The sequence below is a fragment of the Nomia melanderi genome, chromosome 5 (genome assembly GCF_051020985.1).
Source record: "Nomia melanderi isolate GNS246 chromosome 5, iyNomMela1, whole genome shotgun sequence".
In the NCBI taxonomy this organism is placed as follows: domain Eukaryota; kingdom Metazoa; phylum Arthropoda; class Insecta; order Hymenoptera; family Halictidae; genus Nomia; species Nomia melanderi.
Genome location: NC_135003.1, coordinates 16,062,629 through 16,087,243, shown reverse-complemented (window position 1 = coordinate 16,087,243; position 24,615 = coordinate 16,062,629). Strand labels below are relative to the sequence as shown.

Sequence of the window (24,615 nt, the reverse complement as noted above, 5' to 3'; positions counted from 1 at the left end):
TATCCAAATCAAGAGAAATTAACGGTCAAATTCAAACTATATAAATCTTACAACAATCAAAATCTCCAAATTTATACTTCACCAATTAACTGCATTTACAATTAGGTTTCTAGTATATATAAACATACTTTAGTTTACAAAACCAAACATAAAGCAGAAACTTTCCTTGTCAAATAATTCAGTGGCAAAAACGAAAGCTCTCATTATAGTCTTATACACTAATTACTATGTTCAAATAATTTTCAAAATCTCCAAATTATACCTCACCAATTAACTGCATTTACAATTAGATTTCTAGTAAATATAAACATACATCTTTAGTTAACAAAACCAAACATAAAGCAGAAACTTTCCTTGTCAAATAATTCAGTGGCAAAAACGAAAGCTCTCATTATATTTTTATACACTAATCACTATGTTGAAATAATTTTTCAAAATCTCCGGCCCAGTTCCGTTAAACACGTGACTACAATAAATCCGACCAAGCTCTCCTAATTACCCCCGATTTCGACAGTCGAGATTCGATTTTTCTTATAATACAGAACGCCCCGCTTAAACAGTTTTCACTTTTCGAATTTGTTACCACCTGTTGTGCAGATAATAATCGCGGTTGAATTTCCTCGGTGCGCCAGGTGATTGCCGCTTGCCGCGTGGCATGCCCGAAAACCCACGAAAATCCCCGATCCGATGGGACTGACGCGGCGAAGCGCCAGTTGCATGTCGGACTTCGTGCCGGTCGTGTCGTCGCTGTTCCTCGGTTCGGTGAGTGTGTTTATCATTAATCCACACATTACTCGATTTGCGTTCCTCGTACACGTATCTACGGCACAATCTCTCCTTTCTCTAAAAAACAAACAAATATCATTATTACAAACAGCATTTCCGACTCACCATGATTACGAGCTATGTGTTACCCTGTGTCAACTGTCGTTCCGTGTTCAAATTCGTAGCAGTGCACGTCGATGAGAAAAGGCGGTAAAAATACGTGACCGTTGATATCGACTCGTTATCAGCAAATTAGAATATTCGCAACTTTCATTTTCGGCGACCGTTGCCTCGAGCACGTAGGTGTCTGCACAGGTACATGTGATCAGATACAAGTGCCATTTGGAAAGGTGACATTTTTTCTCTTCGGTATTTTCTCACAAAAATTCCAATGGAATTCCAAGGTAACTCACGAGGAGCGTAATGAACGATTGTCGTAACTCGTCACAGTGCATTCACGGGTGGCAATTAATAAAGGCATCGTCAAACGTTGGTTCGCTCGTGATTTCGAGATCGCCGAGTCAGGATATCGACTATTGTGCTATGTTCACGTGTTTATGTTTACCTACGCGATATACAGCAAGAGGTTAGGGAGAGTCAAGAAAAAATAGCGACATATGTTTCACGGGTTATCACCTTCGTTTGTGTTATTATTCTTTGTTCACCTGTTTCTTAAAACGAACGGTGTCCGATGGATAATTCGATATTTCGAGGACAGAATCGATACATCGACGCGAGGCAGCGGTGCCGACAGGGAACGCGTCGTATCGATTTCTTTAACCTTAGATCATATTCCGCGTGCGTGTCGGCGGGTTAGGGTATTGGTGTGTTCCGTAAAAATAATTAATGGCGAGTAACGGTGGTTTCGAGTATCAAGCGCTGACACCGGCCGCGAGTGATATATTGCGGTCTCCTCGAACACACGCGTACCATCCGCGAGGAGATAAATTTCTCACGTTGGATTTTATTATTTCGCGAATCCCCTGATTGTAGGTCGGCATAGCGGTACACAAGGTGCCCCGTTTATCTTATCTGCCTGTAATAGTGTTTGCGAAATGAATTATCGATATTTATATAGATGCATCGGATTAACGTCGTTCGATATCGCCCGGCAATCGAGATAATCGAAACATATGAGATGCACTTGCGATAAGGCTCGCGTTTGCCGATGCAAATGAGGTTAATACGGGCACGGTGGTCATCGGTGACCGGTGCTTCCGAATTGTTGGACAATTGCAATGAAGATATTTAATTTTTTGCAGTTGGGAGGTTTGGCTTGATACAGTAAAATTATAACGTTTGATTTTTAATTATTTACATTAGTCGTAATAAGCGTCGTATATATTTTATTAAAGTTGAATATTTGCAGTAAAAAACATTCGAGTGCACAGGATTAATTGTAAGATGGGTATTAACATTAGAACTAGAAATCGAAATGACTGGTTTTCTTACTTCATAGTTATTAATATCTTGAAAGCATTGAATATTCGAAATGATTTTGAAAATCAATAGCTTCAGTTGAATACTGTAATTAATATACGAAGAAATTGAAAATTATAATATACTATAATCAATACATGAAGGAATTAAAAATTATAAGAACAAATTATTTTCTTCATATATTGATTATAGTACTCAACTGAAGCTATTGATTTTCAAAATGATTTCGAATATTAAAAGAAAAATTATAAGAACAGATTATTTTCGAAAGGAGTATACGTCAGTCATATTAAACGCTCGGTAGTTCTAGTGTTAATTAACCATCGTAACACGATCCGTTTACTTCGGGAAAGTAAACAGGAACCATAACCCACTGATTAAAATATCGCGGTGCTGTTGGTTATCATCGTTACTCGATTGATAATCATCGATGAATCGACGCGATTTCTTTCGATGACGAGCCACGATATGCAGAGATTAGGGTCGTCGAGGGCGACGGCCATTAAACGTGAACAAACGACGAGATATATAATTATCACCACCGTTATACACGGTATCCCAAAAGTCTGATTACACTAGTAAAATTTTATTCAAATTTAACGGTTAAATTTAAATTGTTAAATTTAAATTGCAACGGAAATTTCAAACTCAACGGTCGAATTTGAATTCGAGCAACGGTTTTAACGGTCAACAATTTAGCAAGTTAGCAATTCTAATTGCCTCGTTTATTTATTATGCACTGATAATGTCCGGTAATTCCTGCGCCGCGTAACGGTCGGGTTTCCTTGATTTTTCCTGAATAGAATGTAATTATTCCTCGCGTTTATAATAATTCTTTGTATTCAGTTGTAATTGGCTTAGATCTGGGTTAGGGTTTCTCTTCAATCACACACAGGAGGGAAACAGGCGTGCTTGTGAGGTTAGGCGTGCTCTGTAAGTAGACTGAGAGCGCGACGGTAGGACAACCGTGTAGAACGTGTTGCGTTATTGTTACGTCGGGTGACGATGTAAAACGCACGATATTTTTGCCGGCGGTCGTAACAGGATTAGGAGAGTGGAACGAAGGTGCACAGGTGCAGGAACACAGGCAGGCGATCCGGTGCCGGTGAATTAGCGTGTGAATCGTGCGCGCTTTCGTGCCCCCCTCCCCTCGAACGTATCCGATAGTCACGAAAAAGAGAAAGAAAATCGCGGCCTCTCGGTGCGTGATGAAAGCTCGTTTGGGTTCGCCTGCCGTCGTGCGAGGATGCACGTACCGTGCGATTACGGAGCACTCATTCAGAAACAATGGGGGCTTTTTCCTTTTTTCCCCCTGTCGCTTCTGCCGCTGACATCGCGAACTCTTTTCCGTTCGGTCGTTTATCCGCTGGCGGATCTCGAGAAGTGGAATTATGGTAGAAGTTCAGGTTTCGACGGTCCAAGTCGAATTTAAGTTGCAATTGTAACGGTCGGATTCAAATTTAAGTTACAATTGTAATGGTCGAATTCAAATTTAAGTTCCATCTCCAACGGTCGAATTCAAATTTCAGTTCCATCTCCAACGGTAAAATTGAAATTTAACTTCCATCTACAACGGTTGAATTCAAATTTAAGTTCCAGTTGCAACGGTTGATTTTAAATTTAACTTCCATCTCCAACAGTCGAATTCAAATTGAACTTCCATCTACAACGATCGAATTCAACTGTAACTTCCATCTCCAACGGTCGAATTCAAATGTAACTTCAAATTCCAACGGTCGAATTCAAATGTAATTTCAAATTCCAACAGTCGAATTAAAATTTAACTTCAAATTCCAACGGTCGAATTCAAATGTAACGTCAACGTCCAACGTACAACACAGAAATCGATAAGCAAAGATGTAACGCCGCCACCGCGAATACGTGGGAGTGCTCCAGAAACGCGGCGGCCATCTTTGTTTCGCATTCGTTACATGGCCACCCGATCCCCACCTAGAGACACTCCTAATTAGGCGTAAAGAGGATCTTGACGGGTTTCGAGTCGCGGGCCCGTGCGAGACGTTAATGAAGTCGGTTCCGATCAGCTGATGAATTAATTAAACGGAACAAAACACCGGCGTGCGCGTCCTTAATCGCGACGCAGTGCCGAGGCTAACGATTCACCGAGGTCCCCCGGCCGATCAAACGGTCGCGTTCGCATGAGTCACACCGGCGCGGCGCGTCGGCGACGCGGTGTGCTCTCCCGTCTGACGAGATATCTGGCCTGCGCGCCTAGATGGGAATGATCCTTCTTTCCGTGATTACGTAATGCCCGGCCCCGGCCGTAATTATCTCAGCGACGCGAATCGAACGAGACCCGAGGCGGCGCGAGGGCCTTCCGGAGATGCAAATGAACTATCAACAGTAGACTTTATCGACTGGATCTCCCTGAGTCAGTCTCGCGGGACCATAAACTTCGAACGGACGGATGCGTCGTACAGCCTGATCCATATTAATTCCAACGTGCCGCGAATCCGATTCATTGACGTCTAGATGCGACGCTGATGTCTCGTTCGATAGGATCCATTGCGCATCTTTCCACGAGATTCAATGAGAGATTGTGTAACTTTTCTGTCGGGAATGTAGCTTTCGACTGGTTTCGAATTCGAACTCTGGTTACCTTTGAAGTGAAGTTTTAACGGTTACTTTTGAATTCAAATGTTGACGATCGGGTCGCCAGAATCGGATCCATTGCGCATCTTTCCACGAGATTCAACGAGAGATTGTGTAACTTTTCTGTCGAGAATGTAGCTTTCAACCGGTTTCGAATTCAAATTTTTTGGTTATGTTTGAATTGAAGTTTTAACGGTTACTTTTGAATTCAAATGTTAACGATCGAGTTTCCAGAATCGGATTTATTGAAATCTAGATGCGACGCCGGTCTCTTATTCGACAGGATCTACAGCGCATCTTTCCACGAGATTTAATGGGAGATTGTGTAATTTTTCTGTCGGGAATGTAGCTTTCAACGGGTCTGGAATTCCGTTGAATTCCGTCAAGTGTCGAAAAACTTCTGGACGGTATTGTACGGACGCGGTTAAATAGCCCAGCGTGCCAGCGTACGCACGAAATCACATCCCACGATTCAATCTAATCGACGAAAGCGGTCGATGACGAGGATCGCGCGAAGGTTGTTCCAATTAATATTAAACTGCCTGCGAAATCATGATACCACCGTACGTGATCGCACTAACGAACGAGCCGTGCGCGGTACCGTGCACTTGTTGCGTCTATAATCCAGCCCCGGATTCAACCACGATCGCGAACGAACATCTCGTTTTCTGTAACATACGCACAACAAAATGTTCCGCGCGTTCCTAAAGCATTATCCGTTAACCCTTTGCACTGAGATGACTCTCACCTCTTGATTTGACACGGTAAAACGGTGAAATTTGATATTTAACCCTTTGCGGACGAAGATTCTTTGAAGTATACAAAACCTTCAGCGGATAAAGCTGAATTATATATCAAATGTTTAATTAATATAGAAAAAGGAAGTTGCGTGATGATCTCTTGCTGTTCGAGTAACTGAATCATTTGTCTGCGACTTAGTCTTCCAAATATGAAAATTTCATCAAAGTTCGACATTAACCCTTTGCACTCGAAAGTTATTTCTTAGAAAGATTCGACACTTTTCGATCAAACATAGACGACGTTTGCTGCGACCAATGTAACTAATTTAATCGAGAAATCAAACAAAAGTATTTTACTGTGAGATTTCATATATTAACGCATTATACAAAGTTCAATGTTAAACATCAAATTGTATGTTACCGTATCGAACCAAGTGGTGACTGAGAGTCACCTCCCGAGTGCAAAGGGTTAATTGGTAAATGAAGATCGCATAGGTCACGAGCGAAATAGGTTATATTCGATGAACGCGAATGCTGGAAGTTCTCTCCGATAAAGATCTCTCCGAGAACATGGCCGACTATTTACAAAATGGTCGCTCTAGACGAGAGAGAGAGAGAGACCCGGAGAGCGTAGCAAGGTTAATTTACGAGTAGAAAGTCGAGCCTCGAGATGAATTATGATTCCGAACGGTTCGAAGAGAAACGAGATTCGCGAGGTGCGACAGATTCGACGAAGACGCGTTTCCAGCGTCGAGTTTTCCCTTTCTTCGGCCGCGTCTTTTTTTGTCCCATAGAAGACAGGTCGTTGGCCGCGGTTTATGGTCCGAGGTGGCAACGCTCCATTCTAATGTAATCTCCATTGTAAATCCGTTGACGGCACTCTCGCCTCTGTCTGCTTTCGCCTTGCATCAGTTTTTTCTGTTACTCTCCCTCTCGATCCTCCCACGTTCCTCGGGTCTCTTCCGACCCGAACGCGTCTTCTCGGCACTGTTACGCTCGTTGCATTTAACCCTTTGCACTCGAAAGTTTTTCGATAGAAATGTTCAACATTTTCTGACGAGATATAGGTGATATTGTTCGAAACTAATTTAACTATGTCACGTAGCAATGCAAAATTTAATCTGAAATATTAAATACTCAACTTCATCGTTTTGTTGTATCGAATCATGTGACTGAGAGTCAGGTTTTGTAATCTATCAACTAATTTTTATAGTATTAGCGAAAATTACAAATGCTATAACGTTTCTTCGATCTTTTATTTTCCTTGGTAGAAAATTTGGATGGAAAATTATATAATTTTAGGGTAGTTTCTTTGAGATTCATTAAAGTATTTAATATTATAACTGGTGCAATATTGGAGCCAAGAGTTCAAAGGGTTAAGATTTCGAACGAAACGAAATCAATAAAACGATCAAATAGTTCCACTTGATTACTCGATAGCATTTCGGTTCTTCACTTTCGGTGTACTGAGAGATGAGTAAAATTAACTATTTACAATCTACAATTTTCTTATCTACGATCGATCTCCAATCTCCCGGATATTTATAGGCAATCGACAATCTTTCAGTTATCTGTGATCAGTCCTCGATCGTCTAGTTGTACATAGTGGCTCTCCAATCATTTAGCTATCAATAGCGAACCCACTGATCTATAAACGATCTCTCGAGGCGGACAGTGAAAATCTTTATCCGGAGAAAAGATCTTGGCCGAAAGATACGGGTTTCGATTTTTTTTCATTTCACGGTGATATAAGCGCAGCGTCTAGAAAGTGAGAGGCGGCCGTTTTAATTGGATGAGAAAGAAGTAATCCAATAATCGTTCGGCGGCAAGGATTTCAAACGTCTCTAGCCGGCCAGGAATTCTCTTGGCCGGGACGTTACATAGTGGATCGATCGGGGAGAAAAGGAATCACCCAGTTTTCCACGATTCACTTTGTTGGATTCGATGTTACAAGATTCTGGAGCACGCACTGTCTCGTTAATTCGATGGAGGAACGTAGTGCCAATCTGATTGGGTGTAATTTTTAGAAGAAGATTTTCTAAGTTCGGTACGCTGAGATCTAACCTTTGACATGTCTTGCTCAGATTTTTTCGATAGTTCTCATCCTAGCTGAGAAATCGCGATAACAAAGAGTGTCTATCTAGTTTATCTAAATCATTAGACACATAATACTTTACCTAAATAATTAGGTACATAGCAATTGATTCAAATAATTAGATATACAGTAGTTTATCTATGTAGTTAGCTATATACTAATTTACCCGAATAATTAGATACATAACAATTGATTCGAATGATTAGGTATACAATAGTTTATCTATATAATTAGCTATATACTAATTTACCCAAATAATCAGATACATAACGATTGATTCAAGTAACTAGATATACAATAATTCACCTATTTAATTATACACACAACAATTTATCCAAATGATTAGCTGTACAATAATTCACCCAAATACTTAGCTATACAATAATTCACCCAAATAATTACGTACGCAATAATTCACCCAAATAATTAGATACGCAATAATTCACCCAAATAATTAGATACGCAATAATTCACCCAAATAATTACATATGCAATAATTCACCCAAATAATTACATACGCAATAATTCACCCAAATAATTACATAGGCAATAATTCATCTAAATAGTAAATAGCTCTACCGAGCAACTTCGTCGAACGTGCAGGACCCGAGGTGACGTGGAACGAGCGCGTAGCGGGACAGAGCCGATAGTCGTTCGACTTTCCTTGGTAGACACCGCGTCACGTGCACTTGCACGAGAGGCCCCGGCGTCGGTTGGTCAGGTTACCCGGACGAATCGGACAGAGAATTACGAAACTGGCTGCGACGGTGGCGGCAGCGTAACGTCTAATTACACAGTAGCTACGCAACGCGTGGACGTAATGCGTAATGAGCGTACACGCGGAAGGTGAGGCTGCCGTCCCGGGTTCGTTGACCATGACGACGGATAGACGGTTCTTACTTTCTCCGCGCGGACGGAGCGCGAGACCACGCTGATTGCGATTCTACGCTGGACTCTCTTGGCAGCTCAAGGGCCCCTCAGCTGGCCGGCGGTTAATCGCTGGTTTCGAGGACGTTTTTCTGCAGTTCCCTTGCTTCGGAAGTCTCTGGCAGACTAGCATTACGCGAGTCCCTCGTAGATCGGGGGAGCTAACTTTGATTATCTTCAGTCTCCTAACGCTTTTGCTTTTCTTGGCGTTTCCTTGCTTTGCTCCTCGGGAGCGTTGCGAGTTGCTCGTAGGTTATAGTAACTAACTCCAGTTTCTTAACCCTTTGAACTCGAAAGTTTTTTATTTGGAATATTCTGTGCCTTCTAATTAGATGTAGGCAAGATTCTTTGAAATGAATTTATCGAGAAATCACATAAATTAGGGAACAGCTGTTTTCCTTCCATATTTCACGTATTGATGCAGTAAAGCTAACAGTTTCATTAACCTTTGAAGTAAACGTAGACATAGAAGCATAAAAATCGTCTTTTCCTAATGAATTATTAACGATGAAGCAGTTGCATCGATCATAGCTAAGAACTAAATCACAGAAGAAGTGTTTAAGTGCATCTTTGAACTGTCTTCTTGGATTTTTGAATTCCCTAGAGTCTAGAAATTAATTCTTCGAATCATTTGGTACCTTTCTATTTCAATCGTAGAACAGAACTATCTATTTCAGACCTAAATGTCTCCATTTCTAGTATAACTCAGTAGTCCAATTCCATAAACGAGAAACGAGGTCTGTTACAGTTCGTTTGGAATTAGTAATTTCAAAATCCTCCGCTTCGCTGTTAAATGATACCCTATGAAACAGGATCTCTATACACTTAATTTTCATTGTACGATTCCTTGGTCACTAAACAATAATTATAAACAATAATTACGTGGTCACTAAACCGAAAAAGTCTAGACGTAATCTCTCGTCAGATCAGTCGATACGCATCGAAAAACAATGGTCAAGTGCACCAGCGGCTGCTTTCATATTCCAGCGTCATCCCCGGCTCGGCCGAAACGCGCCGACCTGTTTCCATTGTCATTTTCATTGAACGAGCCTCCCCCGGTTTTTGTCCGTTTTTTTTTTGTCCGACTCTGGTTCCACGATTCCACGCTCGAATTTCGTTGGCGAGCACGCGACCACTGATGCGTGTCTCCCTGTTCCTGAACGTCGGGACTACACCTGCCGTTTCCTGCTTCCTCTTCTGATTCATTCGGCCATTTTCGCGCGCCCCGCATAAAGGAGCTCCGACATCGACGGCGCAGAATTTTTAATCGATCGTCGATAATGTGTGTTCCGGGGAAAAACAATGCCTGTGTTGTTTATTACGCTCTAACGTCGATAACGGTTAATCTTCAAATCGATGTTCTAAGAAGTCGATACAAACGTCATCGGTGATTAACGCTTCCACTGAAATTTATACGTTCGGTTTAACCGGTTAACTGCGTTTGACGAGTATACACGTTATCGTTAAGCTTCACAAGGTACTAATTCAGCGATGAATTCTTTATTCTTTCACATAAACATGTAATTCTTTGTTTCGGTTTGATCTTTCATTAGCACTCCAGATGGTTTTGTAATCTATTAGCAACAGCAACTAATTTCTATGGTGTCTCTAGTAAATGAGAAATGCTATAACGTACCTTCGATCTTTTAATAAGAATCTAATAATTGATACTAGAGAATCTAATAATATTAGGGTAGTTTCTTTAGTTCGTTAAAATATTGAATATCATAACTGGTGCAGTATTGGAGCCTATAGAGTTCAAAGGGTTAATACAGTAGTTCGATGGTTCCAGTGCACTGTCTTAGAAATGCGCGTTTCTAACGTAGCTAAGGGGCGAAACAGCGAATCGTTTTCACACGTGAAAGGTATACTCGTCGCAACGCAAAGTCTTGCTATCTTCATGACGAGTATACTCGTCGGAAACAGCCTGGCTGGTTAAGGTTCGCCGCGAATTTCAGCGGATCGTTCGCAGAAATGATCTAGAAACCTCGAGAAAGGCGTCGTTTCGGCTAGTTCCCCTCTGTCGCCGCATTCCCAGCATCCCGTTAGGAGTATCGTAACGGTACAAGCGGCCGTAGATCCTTGCATCGATCCTTGAAACGGGAACCCGCCGCCGCCGCCGCTGCGCGAGGTTTCTCCACGGATAAAGGCGGATTGTTGTTGGCGCGTTATCCGCGGCGAAGATCGACGATCGAGGCGGACGATAAGGCGCGCTTGTAATTGCGAGAGTGGAGACTATCGCCTGGAAAGTGCTGTTCCGCTGGCGGAATGCGCGAAAACGTTATTAACGATGATTGATCGCCGTTAACGGGGGCGCAACGAGATCGAGGATCACGCGGCGCGCAGCTGATGTCTCGCGGATTCCGTTAACGCGTTCGTTGCTAGCGTTAAATACTCGCGACGATCGTGATCTTATACTTTAGACTGAGAAATCGAGATTAACGAGGTGTTAATTCGAAGTAATTAACTCTGTCTCATCTTCGCGGTATTTTACGTAGATTTGTTTAACTCTGCTCTATACTTCGAATCTATGCTAAATCATTTCCTTCGTTTCCTCAATATCGGTTCGTTCGTTTAATTTTTTATATTCTCATTTTTTCAAGAATATTTTTAAAGCGTTAACCATGCCACCGATGACCAAGGATTCCGAATTACTCGAAAACAATCGTCGCAAGGTAATCGACGTTGAATAGAAACGTTTAATGTAACCACGTTGATAATAGTGTGATACAAGGATTGCAATGGTAAATAACGAATAATTGTCCCTACGTTTCTTTGCTACGAAAGAATAGCTCTAGGAACAGTCGAGATTCTCGTGACAACGTGTTCAATTTGGGAATAGAGAGATCTGTGACCACGCTATGCATCTTTACTTTTTCGATGGAACGTTGAATGCAGTGGTATTTATAGAATATTGCTGCCGAGAAGACGGTCAGAGGAGATAATTTGTGTATCGGGAATGATAATCAGAGAGCGAACCGGGAATCCGCGTTCGTTCACCTTGCTACCTATAGAAAAACGGTAACACGCAGCTGCCGCGCCACCTTCGGCCACCGCCTTTTCCGCTTTCGCATGCATCGATGCTCGATAGGGAGGATGCACGGATTTTTTGCTCGATTAGATGATTAACATGCGCGACGCGGCCGCCGCTATCACCGTCGGGAACGTTAACATATCTGCGAGCCTCTGACCGTGCGATCCGCGAGATTCGCCAATCTGAAATGAGTTTCGATCCGACCGTTAAGTTTGAATTTGAAATGAACCTGCCCTGAAAATTCCAATTTGAATCTGACCGTTGGAATCTGAATTTAAATTCGACCGTTGAAAATTCGAATTCGTGTCTGTTGAACACGCGAATTAGTATTTAACCGGTTAATTATGGAATTCAGTTGGAGAAACCTCTCGTTCTGCGTGCAAAATCGAAAAATGGAGCGTGAACGCAGGACGAATGCGCGTAGTGGGAAGTACCGTGAATATACTATTGTTATTAATACTGTTGTATATTACAGTATACTCAGAGAGTAGATTTTCGTAGAAATTCTCGATGCATTCTCGTATTTCGTAGAAATTCGAAATTCTTCGGCAACGATGAACCTTCCGACGCGCGAAGTCCTGACATTTGCACCGCGGCGTGAAGACACGCGATCCGAGCGTGTACCGTTAAGCATATTGTGGTATCGGAAAGCGTCGGTAAAAGGTTCAATGACAGGAATGCCTTATCCCGCGTGAGAACGTGTCGCGATGACGATAACATGCTACGACGATGATTTACATTCCGCCCCTCCATCGGGACAGACAATTGCGATGTGACTCGATAACGATTTCGAATCACTCGGAAGTCTATCATTCTGTCAACAGAAGGTTTCGCAAGAGGCTTCTTAGAATGTTAGTATTTGTTTCTAACAACAGGTTCGTGGGATAACGTAAGAATCTTAACATTTCAGTTTCCGCTGTATTCGCCCTGCGCCGTCGAGTGCCGTATCAATGGCGGCTCCGCGCTCCGACGTTCGAATAGAACGCTGCGACTGAATAATTTAACACTAGAGCGGACGATTACACTTTATTCTATTGTTCATAGAAAACTACATGTTTATCTATATAAATCGCAATAATTATAACTTCAGAACCGTGTTGTAAAGCGTTTCGCGTAATTGCACCAATCGAAATCGACATAAATTACTACGTAGTGTTTAAAACATTCAATAGTGAAATTGTCGGGTTCCGTAAATCAATTGTTAATTAGTCAGATAAACGAGGATTGAAATATTCATTGTTTTATACTTAACCCTTACTCTTGAGGTGACTCTCGGTTACCATAGAATTGATATACCAAAACCATAAAGTCCTACGTATAATATTAAGCTGCTTAATCCATGAATATGTGAAATATTGAAATAATAACTTTGTTTCCTAACTTATGTATAATTCCCTCGTTCAATTCCTTTTAAAGAATGTGAACTAATTGGAAACTGTTGAATGTTTCCAGAGAAATATCCGAGTGCAAAAGGGTTAATATTTCGATGCATAGTTCTGTTTCCCATGGAAAGCCTCCTTTTTACTTCAACTTTCGTTCGCAAAGGGTCAAGGGGACTTTCGGCGGTCAACGCGTTAATATCGCGAATTATCGCGAATTTCCGCGATCCGCAAGCGATTTCGAAGTCGCTCGTGTTATCTTTATCGCGATAACGGCGCGCGGCGAGCCGGTAAAAATCGAGATATTCGCGCGCGTTGCGTTCCTTCGAGCGAGACGCATCGCGAGTGGCCGGGGATATAGCGAATTAATTAGTCTATCGTCGCCTTAAGAGCCTCGCCGCAACGCCGGACGTTATTTCATCGTTGTAACGCCTACATTTTCTACGAGGTACCAAGCGTTATCGAAAAGACTTCGTAATTTCGTCGGCGGATCGTGTTCAACCGTTTAATCCGCTACGCTCGAGAGACTCCTTTCAGTCGCCATCTGATTTCACGCTGGAAAATGATAAATTTTCAATTGAACGCGTTCTTTGTAACGGATCAACCCATGGAACATCGAAACCAAATACCTCTTTTGATTTATGTAAGAGTCGATTAATTTCATGAGAACCTGATGAATATTTTTAGCTAAAATATTTGTCGAGTGCGAACGATTAACACAACTGCCACGGAAATCTTGAGTGTCTTATGATAACACTTGTTCTTTAGCAGCTGAGATAAATAGGAATAATTCTCGATTATTCGGCCTCGAATTTGTTTAAATAATGAAAGAAACCTTTTCACACTTTCGCGAATATTTGAATTTTGACGAGATCAGCACTGAAACTACCGGATCAAGTGACCCATGATGTCTTTTTGCAATTAGAAAGGTGACGAATGTTTCTCTGAGAAATTGTTAAAGAAATTCATTCAGCACCACGCAAATTGAATTGTAAATCGATTGAAGTCTGAACAGATGCACTCTTGGAGTTTCTACAGCGGAATTTGTAAAAGTCAGTTGAACTGCTCGGTAGTTTCAGTGTTAAATGGTTTAAGTGAGTACGTGTTCTTCGGAGGAAAACAGCGAAACAAGGGTTAACGTTAGTGCCACGTCCTTCGACGGTAGACTGTTCTACGGTCGGTGTTAAGTCCCCGTCGAACGGCTTTAACGGCGGCACTTTTGTTGCTTCTTCTATCAATAACGCGGCGCAACCTGATCGCGACGTTCCAATCTCGAGACAAGCAACGACTGAACTGTACATAGTTTTTATTTCCAACTCCTCGTAATTCTGTGTCGAAGCAACTTAACATTGCTTATTATTCAAGAAAATAAACGATAACTCAGAACTTTGCTCTTCGTTTTGCGAGCTCGTTTGGCCCATTAACTTTCTCAATTATCCAACATCGTTTCGTTTGTTCAGCCACTGGAACCACTGAACGTGAACTGACTTTTTAACACTAGGTTTACGGAACGCGTCAAATTGACGCATATTGGATTTTAGAAATATTATTTTATAAATGTTTACGCCGATGATTGATGCGATCACACTGACATGTATCCCAATTACCTACTATCAAATCTCCAGTTTCCACAGTCTGAATAAACGAGTATCAATTCTTTTAAAAGCGAGTGCAAAGGGTTAATATCATAACTGGTGCAACATTGGAGCGTACAGAGTTCAAAGGATTAAATCTTCATTTACAAATAAATGTAAATAGTTTCGTAGAAATCAGGAATTGTAATTTCAACGCTGTTTCGTCGAGCAGGTAGAAGAAGTCGTAGAACGACGGGTTAACGCGTCAACGGTTCTCCGAGCGATCTGGATCGTTGAAAGAAAAGTCGCATAGAACAGCTCTGTTCGTCACAAAGGTGAACAGGTAAATCCTCCCACGCGTCACGGCTGCTGGTCTCCGTGGAATTCCCTTTTACACTTGCAATCCAGCGGCCGGAAACGAGAGGATATCCCCTTTCACCGGAAATCTTCGTGCACGTTCGGAGAAAGCCTCGACTATCCGAGCTACGATTCGAAAACGTAGTTTTCGGGCGTAATACGTTGCACAATTATTTCGCCAGCGAAACCGCCCGGGATTGCGCAAACGCGGCCACCAGGTAAAACGATAATCGTTCCCGTTCCACGGCGCGCAATCGCTAATCGCGCTCATAATAATTTCAAATTTCGTTACGATCCCGTAACGAGTGCATTCTTCGCTTTTAGAAGCGTAACGCGCGGCGCGTTACGTCCGCGAGCAATGAATTTATTCTCCTTTCGCGTTTACGCTTCGATCCGATTGAATTCGTTTAATGGAACCTTTTGTCGAATCCATTGACTTACGAAGAATGGCTCGTAGAGGATTTCGTACGTCAGCGCCGTTAAGGGGTGGCTTTGTTAAATATTCCCTTGGCTTTTGTTGTCGGCGCTGGCACTCCTAGTCGGGTCCTAATTGAATTAATATTAAAATTGGTTGATAAGTCAGTGACGAAGCCCTTTATTGCATCTAATGCGCATAATGCGTGTTGTGAGGAATAATGGCTCGTAGAGGATCTTAGCTGTCATTGTCACGAAAAGATGGTTTTGTTAAATATTGCTTGGATTTTTTCGTTAGTACTAGCTGTCTTAATCAAGCCCTGATTTAATTTATATCAATAATGGTTAATAAATCAATGACAAAGACTTTTATTGAGTCTAATGTCTAGAATACGCATCACGAAGAATAGAGACTCATAAGGGAACCCACCCATTGTTGTCACGAAAAGATGGTTTTGGTAAACATTGTTTGGATTTTTTCGTTAGTACTAACTATCTTAATCAAGTCCTAATTTAATTAATATCAATATTGGTCAATAAATCAATAACAAAGACTTTTATTAAGTCTAATGTCTAAAATACGCATCGCAAAGAATAGCGACTCATAAGGGAGCCCACCCATTGTTGTCACGAAACGATGGTTTTGTTAAATATTGTTTAGCTTCTGTTGTCAGTACCAGCACTCACGGTCGTGTACTGATTGAATTAATATTAATATTGGTTAACGAATCAATAATAAAATCGTTTATTGGATTTAATGGGTACAATGCACGTCGCGAATGAAGGATAATCGCATCACAGGGGATCTCATCCGTCATTGGCGAAGAGGAATGACATCGTTAAACGTTTGTTTATTTTTGCTTGACATTGTTGTAGAACGTTGGCCGATATGGAGAACCAGCAGGTGTGGGTGCGGGACCCCCAGGAGGGTTTCATAATCGGCAAATTCGTGGACATGGTGGACGGAGATGCGCTGATCATGCCGCTGGATCCGAAGTATCCGCAGCGCACCTGCCCGTTGGACGAAGTTTACCCTGCCGGGGAGTACACCAAAGACGTAGAAGACAATTGTAATTCAATTTCTTTCGAACAATACCCATTTTGTATTCCCTTCAACGCTAGAACCACCAGAGAGACCGAACCGAACCATTTTGTCTTCTTGTACGATCATCGAAAAAATAAAAGTTTTCCTGAGGAATTGTCAAAATTGTTGAAATGATCATTGAAATTGTTGAATTACCGTGAATATTAATCAACAGTCAATCGTGAATAATAATTGTGAAAAATCACAATAATCGTGAAAGTAAAACAAATAAATTGAAGTCTCAGTGAGTTCACTTGCAATTTATAGAAAAAAAGTAGTGAATTCGATTGCTAGGTAGTCTTAGAGTTAACAGTACATAGGATAATGTTTAAATGTTTCGATTAAAATGTGCTTAAGTCTTCCGAAGATTTCAGAGCGCGATAGTAAGCGAGCCTAGCGCCTACTTTCGATAGCACTCGAAAGAAATGCGAAAGAGAAATCGGACCGTCGACTGCTCGGTTGCCTTAAGACGATCTAATTGAGATTTAGGATCGTTGAATCGAGCGTTTGCTCGCTTTCAGGTTCACTCTGATTCCCAATTAACCGGTTTCCATTTATTACTCTTTTTCGCACCGCGCCCGTTATCACGCCGGAACATCCTAGCCGATTCTATGCCAAACTGCGTGCGACCGTTTTCATTGTTCGCGAACGGCAGATACGATCCGGTACAAGGCTCGTTAATTAACCGCTATCTGGATAATCGTAAAGTACGTTTCGCAAAGCGAGATACTTGGCGTAAACAGGCGTCGGGATTTATTGTTGTTTCCGGTGTGAACGGGGACCACCGTGCCCCGTGTGATCCGCCAGTGCGGATCTGCATCGGTAGACCACTTTCACCTGTCCGCTCCGATTTTTCTGTTCCCAGGTGCTCTGATGTACCTGAACGAGGCCACGCTGCTGAACAATATACGGACACGTTACTTCAAAGACAGGATATATGTCAGTAATGCAACACCACCGCCGTTGTAAATCTATCGAGGCCCCGATAAAAATCACTCAGACTGATCCCGTCAATCATTTTACAGACCTACGTCGCCAATATCTTAATCGCGGTGAATCCGTACTGCGAGGTCAGAGATCTCTACTCGCCGAAAACCATTAAGTCTTATCAGGGAAAGTCCTTGGGAGAAACGCCGCCGCATGTTTTCGCCATTGGTGAGTAATCGCTGTAATGATCGTAATCGGGAACACGATAACAGAAACTCGATAAACGGTAGCTAATTTTGTTAACAATGTCTCTTTAAGTAAAACCTTTAAGTAAATTCTTCGTCGAGGATTTAATGATTGGTCGCTAAGCATCCGGTCTTTTTCAGCCGACAAAGCGTTCAGAGATATGAAAGTGCTCAAGCAGTCGCAGAGTATCATCGTTTCCGGCGAGTCTGGGGCTGGCAAGACCGAGTCCACCAAGTATCTGCTTCGGTACCTTTGCGACTTATGGGGGTCGACGGCTGGACCGATCGAGCAGAAGATTCTGGATGGTATGTGGACGTGGCGTAACACTTTCACACGCCGAATTAACCTTGTGTGAAATAGTTGCGATGATGAGAAAAGGCTTCTCCTTTTCTGGTTCGAAAGTGGACTGTATTTGTTGAACGTGTGAAAGGAGTGTGTATGTGTGTACAGAGTTGGAGTGTGTGTGTTGTCCAGCGAGTACAGCGTGATTAGTAATGAAATTGTGGTGTCTGTATGTCTGTCTCCATGTCTCTCTCAATGTCTATATATAATGTATACAATGTATATATATAAAAATAGTGATGTAGGGCGGTGTCCTTAGTGACAAATCAGGGTTTAAGTGGTTGAGCTGCCGTTTTTAATGACATGTCAGCTGCTGGTCATTTATGACATTGGATGTAAAAATGTAGCTAATAAAACGCTTCCAAAATTGACTTAGTGTTTAGACATGACCGAGCATAAATCATACCATAAATCTTTAAGTACCGACAGCTGTGTCAACCAAATAAACCATGCTGGAACAGTATGTGTCGTTAGAAGTCACTTCGTCGTTGAATGGAATGGATGATGATTGGATGGTGGACGTTAACGAAGGAGCATTATTAAATTCTATGATTGTTCAGCGAACCCTGTACTGGAGGCATTTGGGAACGCCAAGACCAAGAGGAACAACAACAGCTCCCGCTTTGGGAAGTTCATGGAGGTGCATTTCGACTCGAAATGCCAGGTGGTCGGCGGTTACATTTCCCATTACCTCCTGGAGAAGTCGAGGGTGTGCCTTCAGAGTCCCGACGAGAGGAACTACCATGTGTTTTACATGATGTGCGCCGGGGCGCCGCCCGAGCTCCGCGCGAAACTTGGGATCACGAAACCGGATGATTTTCACTACTTGAGGAACGGTTGCACTCAGTACTTCTGCAACGAGGAGTCGGAGAAGAAGCTGAACGACGTCCAGAAGAGTCGCGATCAAGTGATGAAGGGTAGCTTGAATGACCCCATTCTGGATGATGTCGAAGGGTTCAATGCTATTGACCAGGTAAAATATGTGTGGGATTAATTTTAATGATTGACTTGTTCAGTTTATTATTCTTTATCAGTGATTTCTTGTTAGTTGATTTTTAATTAATAGACCTTTGAGACTGTACTGTACTTCATTTTTGCAATAACAGTGACACTGATTTTTGATTCTGTTCCTTTTGCCTGTTGGATAATTTTGACACGACACAGGAAAGAGCAACGGTAATACTTCTGTTTCTTGTACCATAGCACATTTCCCATCGTGTACTGATTTTTCTCGTTTTTTTTGTACGTTTCATTGGAAGAACAAGAACATTTCTGATTTTTCTTTTAAGCAACGATAACCTTGTATCTCTCAAAGACCATTTTTTCTGAAGGCGCTAACGCGACTGGGTTTAACTGAGGCAGAAAGAATGGAAATTTATACGATGGTGGCTGCAGTACTTCACCTTGGTAATATTACATTCGAAGACAATCCCGAGGACACGAAGGGTGGATCCAGAATATGCGCTAGCTCTGAGAAGGCAGTGGTGATGTCTGCCAAATTGTTGGGCGTCGATCCTGAAGAGCTCAGGCAAGCTCTGGTCTCCAAGGTCATGCAGACTAGTCGTGGCGGTATCAAAGGGACTGTCATCATGTAAGTTTATACGTTACAAGAAATTCAAGGGGAACGATGATTACTAATTTTCATCGACGTCTTCAGGGTACCGTTGAAGGTTTACGAAGCCAACAACGCCAGGGACGCTCTGGCCAAAGCCATCTATAGCAAACTTTTTGACCACATCGTCGGCCGTATCAATAAAAGTATTCCTTTCAAAGCCTCGAGTTACTACATTGGCGTCTTGGATATTGCAGGATTTGGTAATCACATTTTGACAGCACGTTTGAACAGAATATTTTTATTCCAAATTTGAACTGAACACGTTACTTTGTCCGCAGAGTATTTTAAAGTGAACAGCTTCGAACAGTTCTGCATAAACTACTGCAACGAGAAGCTACAGCAGTTCTTTAACGAGAGGATCTTGAAGTACGAGCAAGACCTTTACGCGAGAGAATCCCTTAACGTGCCCAAGATATCTTACGTCGACAACCAAGACTGTATAGGTAATCAACATTCGATGATAGCGTTCAAACCTCAAACAAAGAATCGACATTCAGATTGTTACTCCAGATTTAATCGAGTCGAAGAACATGGGAGTCTTCAGTCTGCTGGACGAGGAATCTAAACTGCCAACGCATAGCTTTGCACACTTCACCAGCGAGGTCCACCGTGTGTGGAATGGCCACTTCAGGATAACCTTGCCGCGAACGTCGCGTTTGAAGGCTCATAGGGAGCTGCGCGATGACGAAGGATTCGTGATTCGTCATTACGCTGGTGGTGTCTGTTACCAGACGGTACGTGCTATGGGAATAATACTATGAATGACTGACATTGTATAAGGTGCTTCGAGTTGGAATACATAACCTTGGAAAAATGTTTACTTTTAGAATCAGTTCATAGAGAAGAACAACGACGCACTGCACGCGTCTCTGGAAGCATTAATTCAAGAGAGCAACAACAAGTTCCTCAGAACTCAGTTCGCCAACAATTCGAGCCAGAAGGGGAAACTTACCTTCATCAGCGTTGGGAGTAAATTCAAAACTCAGTTGGGAGAGCTTATGGACAAATTGAAGAGCAATGTAAGGCACTACTGCATAGGAAGTGAATAAAGTTTTCCTGTATCAGTTGGGTAACATTATTGGGAATATTTCAGGGTACAAATTTCATTCGTTGCATCAAACCGAACAATGACATGGTGGATCACCAGTTCGACGGCAATAGCATTCTGGGACAGCTTCGTTGCTCCGGCATGACTTCCGTGTTGGAGCTTATGGAGCACGGATATCCTAGCAGAGTTCCCTTCCAGGAGCTCTACAACATGTACAAATCGTACCTCCCACCGGAGTTGGCCAAACTGGAGCCTAGGTTCTTCTGCGAGGCGCTGCTTCACAGCTTGAAGTTGAACAAGAAAGATTTCAAGTTCGGCATCACCAGAGTGTTCTTCAAGCCGGGAAAGTTCGCGGAGTTCGACAAGATCATGAAGTCCGATCCGGAGAACTTGAGGAAGTTGGTGGCCAATGTGAAGAAATGGTTGCTCAAGTCGCGATGGAACAAAATGCAGTTCTGCGCTCTGTCTGTGATCAAGCTGAAGAACAAGATCATCTATCGAAGATATCACTTGATCATTCTGCAGAAGACCATTAGGATGTACATAGCTGAGAAGCAGCATCGGCCTCGCATAAAAGGGACCCAGAAGATCAAGAATCTGGAGACCCAGTTGATCGGTATGGAGGAGACGTCGAAGCAGCTGAAGAACCGCGAGAAGCCTATGGGCGACATAAAGAAGCTTAAGAACGATTTGGAAGCTGCGCTTAAGAGGATCAAGGACAACGAGAAGATCAGACCGGCCGAGATAGATTCCCTTTACACGAACCTGGTCAATCAGATGAACAAACAGATGGCGTCGCTTCAGGACATGGTGGTGCAGCAGAAGATCGCCGAGGAGCAGGCGCGATTAAGGAAGATACAGCAGGAGATGGAACTTGAGAAGCAGAGGAAGGAGGAAGAGGAACGGAAGAAGAGGGAGGAGGAAGAAAACAGACGGAAGAAACATGACATCGAAGCGAGAAGAAAGGCGGAGGAGGAGCAGAAGAGGAAGCAAGAACAGGAGGATCAGAAGGTTGCTGCTGTTCTTCATGTGTGTACCTTATTTAATTTCTAACAAGATCATCCTTACATTCATTTTGCGTTCATTGCTTGATGAAATGATAAGTCACAATTGTATCATGAAAGATGAGGGTTCAGAAAATAGCTATTGTTTCTAATGCAATGCAGCGTTGACTGTTTCCACGTTAAAGTCGAAACTGTTACGTTCTAGGCGCAAATGGAAAAGGAAGCGTTCGAAGAAACCAGATTCCGCGAGCTGCTGGAACAAGAAAGAAGAGATCACGAGTTAGCGGTCAGATTAGCCCAAGAATCGAATGGGCAGGTGGAGGACTCGCCGCTGCCTGTCCGAAGGTATCGTATCAGTTTCGTATCTGACGTTTCGATTATCTCTTCGACATAGTAGTTGAACATGAGTAGAGAAAAAAAAGGTGCAACGAAAAGTAAACGAATTTTTTGTAAAAAGAAACTTGGTCAGTGTTTAACAAGAGTAACTTTTTTTTTAAACAAACAATAAGATCTTATTTTCTTAAATATGTATAGCGGTTCCGATGTACGAGTACCGTCGAACAACAACAGACTAGCAAGGTATCGTAAATACTCGTTTAGGTTACTGCACGTATGACTAACATTGATATGAAGAACGTTACGCGATTGTTACTAACTCACTAACATGGGTTCTCCTCGTACTAAAAACTCTAGGCGTTTGTTATTACGTTTGCATGATGTACATACCTCTGCACATGCAAGTGACATACTCTTCGATGCTGGGTAAAATGGTATTTCAAATAGTGGTAATTAAATAGTCTGTTACACTCTTAATCGTGCATATAACTTTGAGACTATAGTATCCTGCTTGATGCGATCATTCATTTAAAATAGCACTTGAAAACAGCGTTTGACGTTCGAGATGTATCTTCCCTAAATTTCACCCGATTCCGACTCTCTTGATCTGTATGCAGAGTGAGTCACAGAAAGCAGATCGTTTATGTCACGCCAAATTTGTAGTTACTATTGAAACATTGAAAAGGACACACGTGATATCGATGGTTAAAGAAATCTATATTCATTTCTGCTTTTCATGGCACACCGTCTCTCCAGCAATAATATGAGAAAGTTGAAACATCTGTTTAATCTGAAAAAAGCACAATAAGTTGTCAGATTGTTGAATGTTTTAAAAATGGTTGTACTTGATCCTGAGCGCTGATGTTTCGCAGCATTAATCGACGTGTTTCGCAATAGATCCGAGCAGGTGCGCAATAACCAGGCAGCTATGGCTAATAAGAAATACGACTTGTCTAAGTGGAAGTACTCAGAGCTGCGGGACGCTATAAATACGTCTTGCGATATTGAATTGTTGGAGGTAAATGTTATTTACGAGACAAATAATCGTTCAATTATTATTACTGCTGTCTGACGATTAATATTTTTGGTAGGCTTGTCGTCACGAATTCCATCGAAGATTGAAGGTCTATCATGCGTGGAAAGCAAGAAATCGCAGGCGAACGACCATGGATGAAAATGAGAGGGCTCCAAAGTCTATCATGGAAGCTGGTACATATGAGTTCATTTGCATAATGATATTCTAAAATAAAAATTCAATTCACTGATCCTTTATACCCTGACCCCCTATACTGTATCTAATCACTCTAAATATTCTATTATACTAAAACAGATTATATACAACATTCAATTAAAAAATCTATAATTCTTTCAGCTGCTAGAACACCCAGGACTCCAATGAAACAGTCGATAAACGAGTCCTCGCAACGGTATTTCAGAATTCCCTTCGTGAGACCAACTCCGACAGGACAGCCAGACAATCCCCATGCCACTGGTAAACGAGGATGGTGGTACGCTCACTTTGATGGTCAGTACGTGGCCAGACAGATGGAACTTCACCCTGACAAGGCACCTATCCTACTGGTGGCAGGTAATCAGTGTTCACGTTTTTAAACTTCAAGTAATAATTAAGTACCTTATTACTTGTTTGTACACAATCCTTGTATGCATTGGTCATTGACTGAAGTGTCTGTCAGATCATCTTCCTAAGGGAAACCATTTTCTGTCAAAGGTATCGACGACATGCAGATGTGCGAGCTGAGCTTAGACGAGACCGGGTTGACCAGGAAACGTGGAGCAGAGGTGTTGGAGCACGAGTTCAACCGCGAATGGGAGAAAAACGGAGGGAAACCGTACGTTCCCCCGTGCGACCGCAGGAAATGAGGATTCCTCGAGAATATTAATACACGTTGATAGTCTAAGCCCTCATGAATTTTTGTATTTGTCGGCGTGGATCCAATTGGAAGGTAAACCCGCAGCACAGTGCCTTGAAACTGGTGCCTTTCGCGGTTGGCCACAGGCACGCCTGTAGACACCACGACAACATCGATTTCGTCGATTCCGTTCCTGGATCCGCGATGCGACGTTGTAAAGTAACGTATCTCGATTCGTTTGCGAGACAAATTTTCGTATTCAGTATTGGTGTGATCAGTATCGCTAAATTGAAGGGTAGAGTTTTTTGTATTACTTGACCTAGAAAGATTAAGAGAATGGCCTCTACATTCCATAGGTTACAGTGTGTTGAAAGTATATCTCGTTCGTCTTGCGTAGGTTATTTAAAAAAATTTATCGGTGCTTATTCCATCAGAATTGACGTTCAAGTCCGTTTCAATTGGATGAAGATATTTCTCAAGGATAAAGCATTGGCAAGTGATTGGACACAATATTTTGTTTAGTCTTTCTAAGGTTAATGGAGTGCGAGAGAGAGAGAGAGAGAGAGAGAGAGAGAGAGAGAGAGAGAGAGAGAGACACGTTGGTCGAACAAAAGATCTCATCGAAATTCGAATGAACTTCCTCGGGAGACAGTGTAATTACGGATGCCCGCATGTTGTTAATTTATAATAGTAAGTTTGATGGTACACTGGTGGCGCGTGAACACGCTTTCACGGCATGCAACGATAATGACACGATGGTTCCTCGGTGTAACACAGAGCTTTGTTGAGAAATATTATTTTTGATTT

General features: G+C 42.2%; 1 protein-coding gene and 1 long non-coding RNA gene across 5 annotated transcripts; one reads left to right on the top strand and one right to left on the bottom strand.

Moving 5' to 3' along the window:
• Positions 1-630: 630 nt before the first annotated feature.
• Positions 631-24,378, top strand: jar (Myosin heavy chain 95F jaguar). 4 transcript variants are annotated; one of them, XM_031970930.2, is made up of 19 exons: positions 631-762; positions 16,212-16,405; positions 17,285-17,358; positions 17,445-17,574; positions 17,733-17,897; positions 18,495-18,907; positions 19,099-19,110; positions 19,266-19,525; positions 19,592-19,749; positions 19,828-19,992; positions 20,060-20,283; positions 20,377-20,568; positions 20,643-21,626; positions 21,807-21,946; positions 22,136-22,180; positions 22,835-22,955; positions 23,029-23,146; positions 23,310-23,525; positions 23,667-24,378. In XM_031970930.2, exons 2-19 carry the CDS (start codon positions 16,225-16,227, stop codon positions 23,816-23,818), a joined length of 3,750 nt encoding a protein of 1,249 aa, XP_031826790.1. In that variant the 5' UTR covers positions 631-762; positions 16,212-16,224; the 3' UTR covers positions 23,819-24,378. The 4 variants fall into 4 exon arrangements, with proteins under 4 accessions (XP_031826790.1, XP_031826791.1, XP_031826792.1 ...); XM_031970931.2 differs by lacking the exon at positions 19,099-19,110; XM_031970932.2 differs by lacking the exon at positions 22,136-22,180.
• Positions 695-1,772, bottom strand: LOC143174548 (uncharacterized). Its single transcript, XR_012998656.1, has 3 exons — positions 1,402-1,772; positions 915-1,330; positions 695-843 (listed from the first exon to the last, which is right to left on the bottom strand). It is a non-coding gene; the product is annotated as an uncharacterized LOC143174548 (long non-coding RNA).
• Positions 24,379-24,615: the final 237 nt, after the last annotated feature.